Source organism: Pleurodeles waltl, chromosome 8, assembly GCF_031143425.1.
Source record: "Pleurodeles waltl isolate 20211129_DDA chromosome 8, aPleWal1.hap1.20221129, whole genome shotgun sequence".
NCBI lineage: Eukaryota > Metazoa > Chordata > Amphibia > Caudata > Salamandridae > Pleurodeles > Pleurodeles waltl.
This window is the reverse complement of record NC_090447.1, coordinates 1,007,547,775-1,007,565,255: the sequence shown is the minus strand read 5'-3', so window position 1 is coordinate 1,007,565,255 and position 17,481 is coordinate 1,007,547,775. Positions and strand designations below refer to the sequence as shown.

Below are 17,481 nucleotides of genomic sequence, written 5' to 3'. Positions count from 1 at the left end.
GGGACCTGAGTACAGTTTTAAGGCCCCTACAAAATTAGCAAACGAGAATATTCTAATAGATTGTAGATTACTTTTGAGTATATATACTTTGAGCGATTTTGGTTGTTAGTTTTAAAACATTAAGGTAACATACTATTTCTTTTACAGTGGAAAGCGAAGATGAAGCTGAAAGAGTTCTTTTTTCGTACGGCTACGGAGCTAATGTGCCCACAACAGCCAAAAGACGATTAAAACAAAGGTAAGGCAATTAACAGGATTCATTTGTCACATCTTTATAAAGGAAATAGCACTGCTGGGGTATAAGACGTCTGCTCTTGGGGTGACACCAACGCGTATTGTTAGAAAAATTAGTAATGGAATAACCAGCCGATCAGTGGTCCAAGAGTGCCATCGCTCTCGCTTTTTTCAGTTCTTGTGTGTTTCAAACCTAGGGCAGGGATTGCCCTTTACAACTAAATGCTAAAATGGGAAACCTATGAATCTGCTGTGCTTATTCTATAATTATATATTTATATATTCTATATTTCTGCAGGAAATTTCTCAAAGCAGGTGCTTCCGTTTATAATTAAGGCTTTTGAGGGCCATGGTTAACCTGGAATGGTCTTTCTCAAGGTCTGTTATGCTCTCCACTCACCCAGCGACCACAGCAATTACAAATCTGATGCAGTTCGGTTTTCTGCTTATCTGTCCAGGTCATTGAACACTGTGCTCTGCCTAGTTATAATTCCAAACCACTTTTTCTGACTGACTTTAACTTCATTAGTTATTTTTGCAGTGTCCCTTTAACGTTCAGCTGGTTTTAGAGATTTTTCCTATTGCACTTGTATTTTTTACTTCACAGCCATTATGATTTTACTGTTGGGGAAGTGAATCTGAAGTGACAATGAAAACTAAAAAAAAAACTGACCTCGACTTACCCATTCACACATTGTGGAAAGTGTCCCTCCTCAAACCAAATTCTCAGGAGAATATTAAAGTGCACGCTGGGGCAGCGAATGTTTCAGAGCCTGTCTGCTAACAATGATAGATTAGTGGATACTGTTGCCATCTGATCGCTCTCTGAGACCACTTTGGAAGTGAGACAAACATAAGTATTACTTAGGCCTTTGCAAGCTCATGCAGTCAACTTCAAAGCACTTAATGTCCGAACATTCTATATCAAGGACTTGAATGCCAGAAATGTGGTCACACTCTAGTCCAACCCATCCTATGTCGACATGTTCACCATTAAGATACACAACCAAGTCCACACTTTTGCGAGGAAAACATCATCAAGAACATTAGTGAACTGGTAAGAGCACTCTTTGATGCTCTCAGTAGACAAGAGCTATATTTACTTGGTACCCTCGGGCCGCATCACAATCTATCTTTATTTTGTAAAGCATACCACCTCAGTTTGGACCCAGCCACATGCAAATCAGCCTTGACTCTTCTCCAGTGGAAACAATCCAGCCTGAACTGCTCCGAGTTATTGCCAGTTGGTGAGATTAATTCAAGCATTTCATCAGTTACTATTTTGTATACTTTAGTGTATCGCCCTAAGTGGGGTGGGTATGTCCAGAGGTTGGTCCTGTGCACAGTCTTACTTGACAACAAGGTATACCTGTCTGATGAGCCCAAACTATGATGAAACCAGTCTTGGGTTGCTTGAGTTCTGGTTAAGGAAGGACCTAGATTGGCTGTTCTTCCTGGTATGTTCCCATTGGAGTAGGGTCAAGACTGATTTGCATATGGCTGGGTCCAAACTTAGATGGCATGGTGTCTAAAGAAACTATAACTTGTGCAGTAAAGTAACTTTAGGCTACAAGTTATAGTTTCTTAACATAAGTATAACTTTAGGTATAACTGTTGAATTTATATGGTTTTGTGTGAGTTAAATTCACACTTAACTATAAGGTCTCTGTAACCATTGTTTTTCCAGTGAATGAATATATATATGTATATGTGAACAAGGTCCGGTGAGACCGAAACGCGTCAGGGGATTCCTGTTTGTTTATTTATGATCTCACTAATGTATTAAAAGTTAAGGTATTTTTGGCACAACGACAGAGTGCGGTTTTCTCTTGCTAAAACAGAAAGATGTTTTCTGAAAAAAATATATATATATCTATATATATATATATATCTATATCTATATATTCGTTTATATTACAAGATTACATCGCAAAATCTCAGCAATTGGTCGGGCATAAATCTCTACTTGCAATGAAGGCACAATTAGGGACTTGGTCTATCAAGGATAAGTCCTTTAGAGGCAAGTGACCACAGCAATGAATATTAATTACTCTGATTACTCGATTGCTCGTAAAATCAGACTTGGGTTAGAATAAGCTATGGTTTATCTGTGGTTGCACCTGTGGTAAAGGTGGAATCCTACTCCTGTCAATAAGATACTTGATCATGAGCCACTCTTTCTTTCCTTAGTTCAATCTCTCTGTCAAGGAGAGTGGCAGTGACATTAAGATTTGAGCCTATCCGTGTGATTAGAGCAGGGGAAAAGGTATGTGTCCCTTCATGACACCAGTGCTGTCACACAATCTCAACAGTGCCTGCACAATAGGGGAGACAGGTTTGTTGGCCTACATTTCTTTTCCAATCCCATGAGTGGCCACAAAGCGGTTCCAGCTATAGTATGATCAGTGAAGCTCCATGCAACAGTATTCAACCGATAAGTGAAGCTATCTGAGTGGAAGAAGGTTGATAAAAGTGGCTTCACCAGTCTTCCCTCATGGTGATGTGCTTAACGATTGCTGCTGGAACTGAGACTGGAATAATCTCAGGTAGATACTAGAGTTTATGGAGCCTTTTCGTGGATAAACAGAGGTTTTAATGTATGCTGTAATCTCACTAATAATCTGGCACAATTGGAGGACAAGCATAGTGTGTCTAGAGGCAAATTCTGGCATCAAGGGTGAAAGTCAAGGTTCTGCAGTGGGGCAAAATTAAGTTTGTGTCCATGCATGTTAAACAGAAATACTTGTTGAAGGCAAAAAGGTCCAGGTGCATGCTTATAGCCGAACTACGTGCCAAGTCTGTTAGTTCTAGGGTCTCTGTGCTGTGACATCTCTGGTGATCTGGCAGTAGCAGATTGCTTAAACACCCCAGGACTGACCATAAAGGTGACATTCCAAACTGAGGTCTTGGAAAATGCCTGAGAAATATCAGAGGTGATGTGCAGCATCTCAAACCTTAAGATGGATAAGGGCCCCGAGTCTGACATTTACAGTGCTCTTTTATTATAAAAAGGTTTGTGGCAGCCTGGCCGCACCCCACACTGATCTCTTCAGTTCATTCTTGGAGACTGGGCCTTGGAGATGGTATCTATCACTGTTACTGTGCAAAACACCGTCATTACAATTCTCCCCAAACCTATTAGGAAACCAACTTAATGTGATATATGCAGGCCCATTACTCTGCTCAGCAACAAAGTGAAAATATTTACAGGCCTATTTGGGTCTTGTTTAAATCTTTATTTGACACTCATTATAGACCCTGAACCAGTATGCTTTGTATCGGGAACTCAGACAATGCGGTAGTAACAAGCAAATAACAGTGTTGTTATCCACACTCTTGATGCAGAGAAAGCATTTATTGGGCCTACAGGGCCTTCATGGGTCATGTGTTAACAGCAATTCGATTAGGCCCCCAACCCGTCCTGTGACATGATTAAATATCTATCACCGAAGTATTAGGATTAATGGAATCATTTCGTGCCCATTTTCAGTTGGATGAAGAGCACAATAGGGTTTCCCCCTCCCAGTCTCCTCTCTGCTCTCCCAAGGGAGAGGCACTGTTGGGATATTAGGTGAGTAAAGATTGGTCGGGTCTTCAAGTTCACAATATATGTGAAGATGTTCTAATACTTATTTCTAGAAAACTATCCTCTCCGTCTCCCATTATATGCAGGATTGCCCTTTACCAGTGAGTGTCAGGATTCAAGGCAAATGTTCAGGAGTCATAGATGCGGAATCTGGCTGCCTCGTCTGACCATCTGTCCTAATTAAAGATGCTATTTGCTCTTAGGTGGTCCCCAGCTTATCTATCACTTACCTCAGTATTCAGCTGATGTAAAATATATTCAAAACTATACAGCTCAAATCCACTGCTCTCACTAAGGTCCAACGCAAAGAGTTCAGTATGTGGCACAGAGGAACAGTGTCATGGCTTTGCATGATAGCAGGTGTATGGCAGTCAACACATCTCATGTCATGACAAGGTCCACTCTCTCTTTAAGGATCAACACAGAGTTTAGTATGTGCCACAGAATAACAGAGCATGGCCTGGCATGATAGCAGGTGGATGGCCTTCAACACATCCCATACAATGACACTGTCCACCCCTAACTTTTGTTTTTAGATACCTGGTGTGCAACTCTTTTCCACAGTTCCCTCGCGGCTGATGGATAGGCAATAGGATTGTCGTTGAGTTCCAGGACCTTAGACAGATTACTGGGGGATTGGAAATCGCCTCCATTAGATCATGATTATGGCTAGAAAGGGCAATATGACTCAAGAAGAGACGGTTAGGTCATCCCTTATTAATAAGTGATTAAGTTTTGCATACTTTTTTGCCAGACAATAGTTTGTGTAGTCCTTGGCTTCTTTGTGTTGCAGTCTCCAAATATTTTGAAGGCCCGTGAATTTCAGCCAATCCGTCCCTAGCTGTGGTCCTGTCCCTTTCTCCATTTGTTGGATGGCTTTTATACCCCCCTGTGAGGGCTCTGTTTTTCTCAGTAAGCCAGATAGTTGTGCGTATTAAGGTCTCCGTGTTTGTATTGGTAGCTTATATGAATGTGACAGTAAGTCTACGTCCCGTTATGCCCATCTCCACAGTTAGGACCCTGTACCCTGCAAGTTACATCAGGAATGACCCTGAGTACTGGTCGCACAAGCCCAGTGCAAAGTGGACTAAAGAGAAGACCCAACTGATACAGCCTTTCTTGTTGGTAAAGAAAGTCAGTGCTAGGCTCTAAAGTGAGACTTTGCATAGGGTCACACCAAGAGGTCCCGGGAGAGCTGCAGATGGTGCCTCTCATGTAAAATGACCGTTTTCTGATTATATGATTCTCCTTCTCCTCCTAGAAATGTACCCTTCTAAGAATATCCAGTGGGAGATCTTTTTGTTTTCTGAATGACAAAACCCTATGGGTTCAGTTAAGCTGGATGGACAGATCACGTTTATTATTAATGACACTCAAGAAGCTCTGTGGGTCTCCAGCTATGTTATCTGCTCTCAGCAGGAGGCCTGGAATTTCAGTATCACTTTGTATTGATATGTTCTCTAAATCTTCCTGGTTTTCCTCATGGCTGATGTGCTTTTTTGGGTCTAGAAAGATCCTCCACTTATGTGCCTATTCCTCTGAGCCCCCCTTTAAGGTCATCAGCATGTCTGCCTTTTTCTGTCACATCCATCTAGATTTCTTCCACACGTGCCTTGAGTTCTGCAATGGTCTAGTTCACTTGATTTGTCTTTATGGAAGAAGGAATCCATGAGTTTGGCAAACGTTTACCCATATCTGAGATCCCCTTTTGCCATGCAACCTTGGCTAGTGGTGAAAATGAGTTCAGGGCATCATCCTCCCTGCTTCTGAGGCCCACCAAGTCCTTAACAGAAGGATCCCTCTTCTTGTTCCCTCTGACACAAGTACAGACTACCTGCTGACTGAAATGCCAGCTGACGATTATTTTTTTCAAAGGAGACAAAAAGGTGCAATCTTAAATTGTGTGTTGCTGGTAAGACGCAAGCCTATTCTGCATGCTTTAAGGGACATATCTAGTAATCCTTGCATAGTAACGATTGGGCCACGGAGCAGGATGCCTTAGCCAGAAATCTAGTCGATGAAGACGTGTTGCATGCAGCTATTTCCATGCCTTAGGAAACAGGAGTCTGGTATTCAGGAGTGAAGGCAATCTGTCATGGGGCCATTAGGACAGCAGGCCATAGCAGTATTGGTAGCCATCAGTCTCAGCCCGTTTGCCTAGGGGCAACTACACAACAAGAAGCTGTGGGGCCCATCATCTGCCTACCCTGCCCACAGTTATTGTTACTGTGGCTGTGGGGCTTGCTCCTCAAAAGGAACTCTGCAACTGCCTACATAGTGCTTGCCTCCACCTTTTATGGTCTCTTTAAGCCCCTCAGGAGTTACCAGCTTCAGGACAACGTTCCAAGATGGTCAGTTCAAAGGCCTTCACGTATGACCTCCCTGTTCCATGTGTGAGTTAGCTCTGCTCTTTCTCGTCCTCATCACTTTCCTTTAAATGTGGGATCTGCTGGACTTCGGACCTGACCCTCATGTGACTCTTCCCTTCATTCCAGCTCAATATATTTCAACCACAATTTGGTAGGTGGCGGCTACAGCGTCCAACTCCTGACTGATCAGTCAGCCAGCCTTCGGAGATGGCAATGGAGATGATGGGAATTATTTTTTCCCAGACTATGATTAAGGATGCCTTAGTCACCAATCCAGTCAATGAAGATGTGTTTGCATGCTGCTGTAGCCAGGCCTTAGGAAACAGGAGTCTCTGCTATTCAGGAGTGAACGCAATCTCTAATAGGGCCATTGGGAAGGCAGACATAGCAGTATTGTTAGCCATCAACCTCTCATTTAATTTGCCTGGGGGGGGTCTAAGGGTTGCCACTCGGATTGCGCTTTTCTCCCTCTTTTACTTGAAGAGCTCTGGAAAGCTCTCATCTGCTGCAGGAAACCCCGTGCTTGGACTCCACTCTTTCAGGTTACCAGGACTGTCTTGTTCAGGTGGAGGCATCTGGGTTCGCTGACTCCAAATGGCTAGTGGCGGCATTTACCTTGATCTTCTTTTGTTGGTTCATTGGGGTTGCTACCTGGTGTGCTTAATTCTCGGGAACTCCATTGCAGGTGCATGGATGCCTTCCTTCCTCACAACGAGACTCTGAGGATCAGACAGGGTAGTGGGGTGCTGGATGTTCCAAGCCCCGGCTGGTGCTGAGTGATAATCGTACACATCTCACTCCATGCCAGGAAAATTAAGGTAATTGTAAATCTGGTTCAAAAATTAAATAAAACTTTAGAGAGCAATGCTGTTTGTAGATCCACGCAGAGAACAGCTGGCTGCACTGATGAACTTTAGAACCCTGACAATTTGTGGACCTTCTTGTCTACCTAGATTTCTACATTGATTTTGATTGTTTCTAGCCTTGGTCTGCTTGTCAGCAACCGGTGTAATTCTCCGTGCCTATGGGAGTTCTGTCTAATCATCACTTGCCCATATTGTGCTGTATCCTTTTAGAGTCCTGTTTACGTTCTGTTGATGCTGAAGTCAATGGACCAGGGGTTGCAAGGGTAGTGTCCGAGTACCAAACGGCAATTCATTGTTAGCACTAGTTACCCATAAGTGTTGTCCATGTCACTGGCAGTACCCACAGTTGTGCGATTGTATGACCTGGTAATACAAGAAATCACGGGAACCTACATCTCGATAGCTAGTCTGTAATGTAAAGAACTCAACGCTTGGTTTAAATGTGGCTGATATTGCTGAAGCTATTTAAAAAAAAAGTGGTTGTTCCTGTCGACCTCCCTCCCTCGCCATGCCCCACCTCATCTGGAGGTCAGGCAATGGTGCGTTTTCCTACACCACTTCTCTAACACTTCCAGTTTCAGTTAAACTCTAATCTTATTTCACCTCTTCGGAATCTCTCCCGCCCCCTCTTACCCCAAAACACGCAACCTTTCACTCTCCAACATACTCTCCCCCAAATATCAGTCACTCATCTCCTTCCTCATCTAACAGCTCAAACACTGAGCGCACCAGGACAGTTCATAAAGCTACCAATCTGTACCCCTCGTCGAGTGCAGCACTGAGGGTGCTAGAGCTAGACTCGCAGCCAGCGCTTTAGTGTGGTGGTTGCAGGCGTGGCACCCCGGCTCCCCCTTTTGGAGACCAGCACTTACACTTCCCTCCAGAGGAAGAGAGGGAGAAAAACACATGACAGAAAGGGGGAGGAATGGAGAAAGCTGAAAAGGAAAAACGTGCAAGAGTGAGGGGGGGGGGGGACTGGTGGTGGATTAAAGAGGCACGAGGTGGATTCAATACTATGAAGCTTTGGTATTTGCCCCACTGTCCTTAAATAGTGCCAGCTGCGGGATTCTGAACAGAAAATTAGTTTAGTTTTTTTAAACAAAGTGAGCACTGTCCACACCCCCAGCGCTCATCTTAACGTAAACACAACACTGAAACACAATCTTACATAAAGGCCGATTTCACAAATACTCTCTGAATTATACTCGTCGTCCCACAAAGTCCCCACCAAATCTCTGACATGTTTTTAAGCAGTACAGTGGTAAACTGGAAAGCCACGATCTTAACACCATCAGTCCTTCGCGGCTCGGCGCGCCGAAGGTCTTTTTTTTGTAATTCTTCGGCCAGAATTGGGGATGCTGTGCAGCCTGACCAAAAAAGCCAATAGGTCTCAAAGGCGAGACCTAGTGAAATTGCCAGTTCTTGATGCTTGCGAGTTATTCCTAACAAATCCACACTCACTAAAACTCAGTGGCGTAGCGTGGGGGGTGCAGGGGGGGCCGGCCGCACCGGGTGCAACATCTGGGGGGGGGGAGGGGGGGGGGGCGCGCTCGCGCTCGCACTCGCGAGTGCTAAAATCCACGGTTTAGGGGGCGCAAATTACTTGCCTTGCCCCGGGTGCTGACAACCCACGCTACGCCACTGCTAAAACTACTCACATAATAGCGTAACTTGTGTGCCTAAAGCTTTCAACTCCCTTAGCAGAACCCGCCTTTAATCCCCACAGCACCTGCCATGTCACAATTATGTAATAGTGAGCGATCTTGGGAGCTGAGTGTCACCCTGATGCACGTGCTCGATGCAGTGAGTGGGCGGCATTTCCTCTCCCACATGAACTTTGACAGATTTCACAGTACTGCCCACAAGGTGGCAATAGTCTCACATATTTTAAAATCGGGGACAAAACAATGCGGAAGTTACCGCGTAGTGGAGAGAAAGTTTTTCTAACGAACATTATATACCCATAATGAGCAAATATTTAAAGTCGTATTACATTACAGGATGACAGGAGAACTAAGTAGAAATTAAAATACACTCGCGAGTAATTGTGGCTGATTACATTTATGGCGGAAGAGTTGAATAATGCCGTATTATCTAAGGGGTTGATAAATACCATGTTAACCTGCCTTTTTCTTTCACACCTGATTTCCACTGTTTACCATTTGAGTCTAGACTCGCAGTTTAGGCCTTGTGGTACCATGTAAGTCGTATCCTGTCTGTTTCTTTTACCATTGCGTAAGCCCTGGCCATGCAAGTATGAGCGCATGTTTACGACTGCACGTTTTGGAATACGACGCGCTTCACTTCTTCGCTTTCTTCTCTTGGCACAGCGTTCACTTGGCAAGACGGCTGCTGCAGCTAGAAAAGCAGAACTCGCTGCTTGTAAAAGACCTGGAACAACAGAGAGGCCAGGCCGCGCAGATTTCACAAGAGGTAACTGAGTTGAACGAAAAAAAGACATTACAAGTGCCGCGATGACATAAATATACAGGGCAATCCCTCGAAAGATTATTTTCCTTTCTTCCCAAAGGCAGCTTAAGTTGTATTTCCTGGCTTTCTCAAAATGACCCATCGCTTTGCGAAACGCTTTCATGTTAAACCTCTCCACTGCATTTATATTGTTTTGTAAATCCATGTGAGATCAAAGGAGAGATTGGTTTTCAGACTAAACACAAACATGGGTGAGACGCAAAAACGACCAACCAGTCAAACCGGTTCTGTCGTTTCGAGAAATGTTGTTGGCGACCCTTCGGGTGTCCAATGATCTTTTGTATTTAATTACGTTTTTCTGTCCTCGCTGAAAACAACTTTGGTGCATTGTATTGGAAAGTAAAGTCACAGTTAGGTTCAGTGTGGTCGTACTAGAGGTGATGATCTCTATATGTGGGGGGGTCTAACGGCGCCCATGTAAAGCAAGAGATGGTCTAAGACATTATAGGAGGGGCTTATGGATGGTTAAAAAGAAAAATACCTCAGGTTGTAAACGAGCTCACGAAGTGTTCTTTTGTGTGAATAGGTGGTCAAACTATAGCTGTATTGAAATTGCATTTATATAGCGCTTACTACCCGTGACAAGGTGTTGAAAGAGCCCGCCACCAAGAAACATTTGCTTCAAAATCTGGGCAATCCTGTGCTGGGGAACTGATCGCCTGGAGAAATTAAAGTGCAGACTCCTTCCTTGCAGATCTGAATCTCCTGGCTAAAAATGTCACTTCACCTGTTCAGTGTTTGTTTTAGTCTTCTGAAGTGGAGCCTTCATTGACCTTACAAAAGAAAAGAAATACAATTAATTTAAATCTCATTGCATGCCACCAAACCATTAAGATGTGAAAAACACATAATCACATTATTTACTAGGGAGGTGATCCTTTAAAGGTCGCATAAATGTCTTTGGCGTGGTTCTGGCAAGCCAAAAAATAAAAAATCCTGAAATTCTACCTGTCTCTTGTAACCTTGTCTGACATTTCCCAAAACATGCGACAAACCCTAATGCATTCTGTGTACCTCAGACCTGTGAAGGAAAAAACCTTGCAACTAAGCTAGGAGTTGCAGTTTTGTGCATCAGAAGCCTGTCAGCTCAATTGCTTACCATTTGACACAGACCTCAAAATAATCAGAGGCAGTTTATGACAACTTTATTTTGGATTTTTTTTTTGTTTGAAAACTTCGAGCAATGAAAAGTGTTACCTTTACAGATGCTTCAGGGAACGAGGTGTCATTGCGCTAGAATGGGAAAAAGGTAGAATAAGAAAGGAATGAGAAACTCAGTATTCCTCATCTGGGAGGGCAGAAGGCTAGATGTTATTTTTTACTGCAAACTACTTCCTTTATATTATCGTGGCAAGGGCAGATGCACCGGCACACTTTCAGATACATAACAAACACGAACAAACCGTTTTTATTTAGATCAGGGAAGAGGTCGTGGCCGAGGAAGCAATTTCCGATACAACATCCAGGTGAGCGACAAACCCTTTTGAAGTTCTACAAATGACGTTACCCAGAATAACAAGCACTATATAGCGAAAGTGACTTTTTTTGGACTCCATGAAGACTTTTTGAAGTTTTTCAGAAGATTTAGACTTCAATATTTTCTTGCAGGTAAACCTCGCACTTGATGGCTAGCACTACTCACTTTAAGCCTCCTACTTTCAACCCTCCCTCTTCCACCCGAGATCATGACCTTTGAAAACCTGGTACTAAAATAAATAATGCAGCGTAGACAGGGCTTTGAATATGTGCCGTGTAACCTTTAATTCCAAGAAAAACAAGCTTTAATCCATCTCAAAAGTAACAATGATCGTATTATTAAAACAGCAGATGAGGGAGGTGGCATTTTGATCCTGGATGAAGCCAGATATGGTGCTGAGATCATGTGAAAACTTGCCTGCACTAACCATTATTTCCCTCTCCCTGGTGAGCCTCTACAGCGAGTTCAGTAACTAATCGAAATGGTTTCTCAGTCAGTTCTGGAAAAGGCATGATCTCTAATCTGGAATATCTATTTCTTAATGGAACTGACCCCAGAACTCAAGTGGTCTGTGTACTACTAAATATTCATAAAAACATCTCTGACCTCCCCGACCGCCCAATTGTTTCAGGCTGTGGCTTTCTTTGTTGAACCTCTGGGCTGATGCATAGATGCCATGATCAAGTAATTTGTTCCCCTTGCGAACACCTATATTAGCGATAGTGTTGACCTAATCTGATAGAGACTTTTAGCTGCAGATTCCTTACTTGGAATCTCCCCAGGTGTCAGACTGGAATCCGGAAGATCCCTGCGCACCGGTAAAGGTGTCGACTGGCTCTGCTTCCATTGTCGGCGGCATCCGTGCCGGAAATGTCAGGTCATATACGGGTGCCATCCAGGCATGCTGGCATCATTTCTTTTCTTTCTGCGCCAGTCATCGCTGATCTGAAGAGAGCTACCCCTCTGTCAATTTTTGACTGGCCTTTTTTGACTTTGTCGAGTCTTTTTGAGGGATTACTGTCCTGATGTGTCGAGGATGTTTTCTAAGAAGACAGGATTCAAACCCCGCAGATCTTGTAATCGGACGATGTCCATGACAGATCCACAGCTTGTGTTTCTTTGGTGTCTGAAGTGTGACCATGACCCGAATTAGTGCGCCATGTGCTTGGCCATGCATCCAAAGGCTTTGAGGGAGTGGTCCCTAAAGTTGATGGTGGTCCGGCATGAGACTCCGCACAAGTCAAGGTCTTGGTCGAGAGGGTGGTGCTGGGACTGGTTGCGGAGTCCAAAGTTGTCATTGTCTCACTCTAAGTCCTCAGGACAATTAGGTAAGTTGAGACATAAGAAAAAGTCCAAGAACTCGAAGTGCTCTTTGACTTCTCCTCGTCTGACGAGATGTGGGAGCTTCAACGCTCTAGGCCTCATTCTGAGGAACCTGTGCCTGGGCCAACTCCGCACCTCCCTGAATTTCCGGGAGCCAGAGCGACCGCTGCCCAACGGTGAGAATTTTATGAGGTCATGCGCCTCGTTTTTGAGCAGCCCAACCCTGCTGGAGCCCCTTTGAGCCCCGCGTGGTAGGAGGGGGCCTTTTTAGATGCTAGCGGCTCTGGCAACAACGGACTCCCAGGAATCCAGTCCTGGATCCAGACCGGTGCCAGTCATACCACCTCGACTTTCACCGATGATGAAGCTCCATGTGCTGTCCATGCCCATGGGCGGCGCCATCCCCATTGCAATTCCCAACTCCTACATGGAGCCGGATGGGCGCGTACGACTCTGGCAGATGCCTTGCCTCCTCATTCAGACTCCTATGGGCTAGGCTTCAGGGATGAATGGGAGGGGGGTCACAGGACTCTTTAGAATACCAGTCATGTGAAGAAATGAACTAGTGTGAAGGGTTGGGTGAGGACAGTGGACCGGACACCTTTCCAGATACTAGTAAGCTTTATTACCCTACTGTGGCGAATGAGGAGGGAGCTTCTTAAGCTATGGTGGTGAAAAAGGCAGCTGAGGTCCTGGACCTTCAGCTGCCCTTGGTGGCCATCAAGACTAATTTCTTGACAGAGGTGCGGCAACCGGGAGCTTCAAAATCAGGACCATTGCTCCAGTTCAGTGACATCCTCACTGACGTTCTACTGGGTACCTGGTCCAAACCCAACACAGGGGCTCCTGTGAACAGAACGGTTGCCTGCCGCCATTGCCCTTTACCTGGGACCCCAAGGTTCTTGACGCAACATCCCACTCCTTAGAGCTTGGTGGTCCAAGCCTCTACTTCCCATGCTGCATTTCCTTCCACTCCCCTGGATAGGGAATCCAAAACATTGAACTCAGTTAGGAAGAAGATGTTTTCTTCCTCCAGTCATGCATTGCGGTCTGTGAACACAGAATGCCTTTTGTGCCATTATTCCCACACTGTGGAATATAGTTGTTTAAGTGCTGCCACAGGTCCTAGACAAACCCGCGCTATACTCTTGCGGCAAAGTTTACAATTAGTTGCAGAACTGACACGACTGAATTGCTAGGTAGAGCAGTTTCTTCAGCAGTGATCCTAAGCCACCACGCCAGGCTGAGGATGTCTGACTTTTTGGGAGAAGGCCAGTCTTCTTTGATGGGCATGCCCTTTGATGGCACCTGTGTCTTCGGAGACAATGCAGACTCGGCGCTTGAGCACTTCAAGGATTCTTGGGCTACGCCAGGTCCTTGGGCATTGCAGCAGCCCCTCATCCCCTCAGTCTGCCTTGAACCCCTTTTGTGGCTGCAGAAGAGGTCTCCAGTTGTGCCAATTATCGGCAAGCCACCGGGCTGCGCATGCCTCCTAACATCTCTGTGGTCGAGGGCATGGGACCCACTGACCTCATGGGTCAGGTAGCGAGCGGTCTGGTCAGTCCACCACCCCTTCCCCCGCAGCAGCCTTTAAACCACCCTAGTCTGCCCCCCGCCGACTCCCACCACGAGGACCAGTTGGCAGCAGGATGCACCATCACCTGCCCCACTGGCAATCCATCACTTCATACAGGTGAGTTTTTCAGATAATCCGAAGGGACTACTTTCTGCTCTTAGAGACTACTCCTCCATCCATGCCACCATCCTACAATTTTATGACGGAGGATCATTTGTCCCTTTTATGCGAGGAAGTTACTGCTCTCTTGGCCAGGGGAGCTGTAGAGTGGGTTAAAGTGCCAGAAGTAGGCTGTGTTTGCTATTCCCGCTACTTTCTGGTCCCTAAAAGGGACAAGGGTCTTAGCCCTATCCCAGACCTTCGATCCCTCAACCTCTTCCTCAAGAAGGAGATGCTCAAGTTGGCTCAGGTCTAGTCTCCCCTAGACCCACTAGACTGGATGGTAGCGTTGGATTTGCAGGACACCTATTTTTTCTATCCCCATCCTGTCTGCCCACAGATGTTACTTGGGGTTCATGGAGGGCGATGAGCCCTTTCAGTTCACTGTGCTCCCCTTTGGCCTTACCAGCTGTTCACCAGGTGATGGCAGTAGTGGCAGCTCATCTGCGGAGTCAGGGTTTGAGTCCTTCCCTATGTCAACCACTGGCTATTAAAGGCGAGTTCGCCCCTGGCTGTTATGTCTCACCTGCAGACTAAGGCGGACCACTTTCATTCACTGGGGTTCACTATAAATGTGCCTAAGTCTCACCTGACTCCCTCTCAGGTGCTCCCTGTCATTGGAGCTGTTCTGGACACAGTGTAGTTTTGGGCTTATCCTCTCAAGCGGCAACGCCAGGATATACAGGCTGTGATACTGATGTTTCAGCCTCTGTCTTGGATTTTGGTGAGAATGACTCTGAGGCTGCTGGGACTCATGGTCTCCTGCATCCTGTTGGTGACACATTCCGTATGACATGTGGGTCCTGAATTCCAGTGGGTGCAGCATCAGGGAAACCTCTCTGTCAGGGTCCAGATTCCAGAGGGGACTGCGAAGAATACAGTGGTGGTTAACGAACCATGATTGGATCAGAGGCAGATCCCTCTCTCTTACCCAAACAGATTTGACAGTAGTGACAGATGTTTCACTTCTGGGATAGGACGGCCATCTGGAGGAGGTGGAGATCAGAGGCATCTGGTCATCTTCGGAAATGAGACTGCATCAACATGCTTGAGCTCCATGCGATCTGGCAGGCACTGAAAGCCTTTCTTCCTTTGTCAGTGAAAAGGTGGTGCAGGTGTTCTCAGTGGGGACGTGGACGGCTTGTCAAGAGGTTCTGCGCTTCTGGACGTGGCTGGAAAATCAGGACATATTCCTGGTGGTTCAACATCTCCTGAGCTCTCTGAATGCCAGAGCGGATGAACTCAGCCGAAAATGCCTAGCGTATCATGAATGGCGTTACTATGCATAAGTGGTGCAAGGTCTCTTTCAGTGTTGGGGAGAGCCTTGGTTAGATCTATTCGCCTCCGCAGAGAACGCACAAGATCAGCAGGTTTGTGCATTGAGTTGCAAAAAGAACAAGTGATGTATGGAATGCTGAACAATGTCAAACATTCACCCCCAGTACAGAGATCTGGGCCTAAATCCATTGTTTTTTTGCCACCCATGCTATTCCAGTTTGGACCCAGCCATATGCAAATCAGTCTTGACCCTGTTCCCCATGGGAACAGTCCAGCCCGAACTGCCAAGCCAGGTCCTCCCTGGACTAGAAACAAGCATCATAGGACCGGTTTCAGGGTATCACCCTTCATCAGCCAGGCTAGCTTGACTCCAGTGGCATGGGGAGCAAGGGACCCACGTCTGGGCATACCCTTCCCACTTGAGTTTCCAGGGCGGCAATCACTCGGAGAAGCTTTTTGTCTCGGGTGGAGTTCAGCCCTCCTGTATACCTTTCTGTCCATACCACTCCTGCTCAAAGTTCTCAAGAAGATCAAGAACGACCGGGCCAAAGTAATCCTGGTGGCTCCAGACTGGGCACAGAGTCTGGTATCCCGAGCCACTGAGCATGTCCAATATTCCTCCCATTAGACTGCCCTTTCAGGAGGATCTTCTGTCGCAGCAGAAGGGGAGGGTTCTGCACCAAAACGTGTCCATTCTCCACTTTCCTGTGTGGAAATTGAGCGGCGGCAGTTGACAGCCTTTGACCTTCTTCTCGAAGTCTGTAACATAAACCCATAAACCTGGCATCCAGTCATCCCTCCACCTAAATGAAATATGCCTGTCAGAAGAAATTTGTAGCATGGTGCACAGACAAATATGTTTACCCCCTTTAAGCCCCTGTCTCTGAAGTCCTGTTGTTCATTCTGTCCCTTCCCCAGCAGGGCTCTGCTCTTTCAGAATATTTGTCTTCTATTTCTGCTTTTTTGTGTTTGCCTGATCAACCTTCTTTATTTAGGTCTCCTATTGTACATAGGTTCCTCAAAGGTCCTACACATCTTTTTTCTCCATCCCCATTAATTTTGCCCCAATGGAATTTGAATTTGGTTCTGACTTTTTTTGAAGTACGCTCTTTTCAAGCCTCTCCACAGTTGTTCTCTCAGGCTTCTCATGTTGAAGTCAGCCTTCCTTGTGGTTATTACATTACAGAGTGAGTGAGCTGCAGGCATTGTCATCTAAGCTGTACTACCTTTCTAGCTATCCTTACAAAGTGGTGCTTCACACTAGGGCCTCTTTTCTGCGAAAAGTGCTCATGCCCTTTCATGTAGGCCAATTCATCACCTTGCTTACTTTTTGCAACCCCCCCCTTCACATCCTTATAAGGAAGAGGAGAGACTCCACCGCCTGGACCCAAAAAGAGTGTTGGCATTCTACCTAGATCGTACAAGAGTTCTGGGTGGATAACCAACTCTTTGTTGGGTATGTGGGTGCGAAGAAAGGTTGGGAAGTGCAGAAGCAGACCATCTCTAGATGGGTTGTACTCTGCATTAAAATCTGCTACGCACTGGCCAAAAAGTAACCTGAGTGCTTGCATGCTCATTCCACCTGAATTAAAGCTGCAACCACTGCGTTAGCACCTGGAGTTCCAGTCCTGGACATCCGTCAGGCAGCAACGTGGTCCTGGACAGTCGGGTCCCTAGGGACGGGCACTTTGCCCATTTGGTCCTGCAGGACTTTCTAGTTTGCAGGCCCACTTCCGCGGATGGCATTATTTCGGGTATCTATTCAAAAGTAAGGTATCTGCAGCTAGAGATCTATATCAGATGGAAACGTACTTACCTTTGGTAATGCCATATCTGGTAGAGACTATAGTGGTATAGTTGGAAATCCATCTATATGTAGATTTCCGTTTCATTTGTTTTTAACAGTTCATTCTGTTTTCCTTAGAATAGGACAACTAATAGAATAGTGCTTAATGCTGTTCAAAGGAGCTCTAAAAGGCTCCATATTAGGAATGCTAGATTACATCGACTATGGGTATTTTTCCTGTTCCCAGCTACTTGGTTAAACTATAATAAAACAAGGTATCAGTAGTGAAAAAATTAGATACCTTTTTATATGTTAAATTTGTTTTGTAGCTCTCATT

General features: G+C 45.5%; 1 protein-coding gene across 2 annotated transcripts in view; it reads left to right on the top strand.

Annotated features, from left to right (window-relative positions):
• Positions 1-17,481, top strand: part of PIBF1 (progesterone immunomodulatory binding factor 1) — an 843,837-nt gene that overhangs the window by 461,977 nt on the left and 364,379 nt on the right. For both annotated transcript variants that reach the window (XM_069205285.1, XM_069205286.1), the window contains exons 13-14: positions 148-238; positions 9,386-9,488. In XM_069205285.1, the coding sequence (XP_069061386.1) occupies positions 148-238; positions 9,386-9,488 (194 nt within the window). The remainder of the gene's footprint in view (positions 1-147; positions 239-9,385; positions 9,489-17,481) is intronic.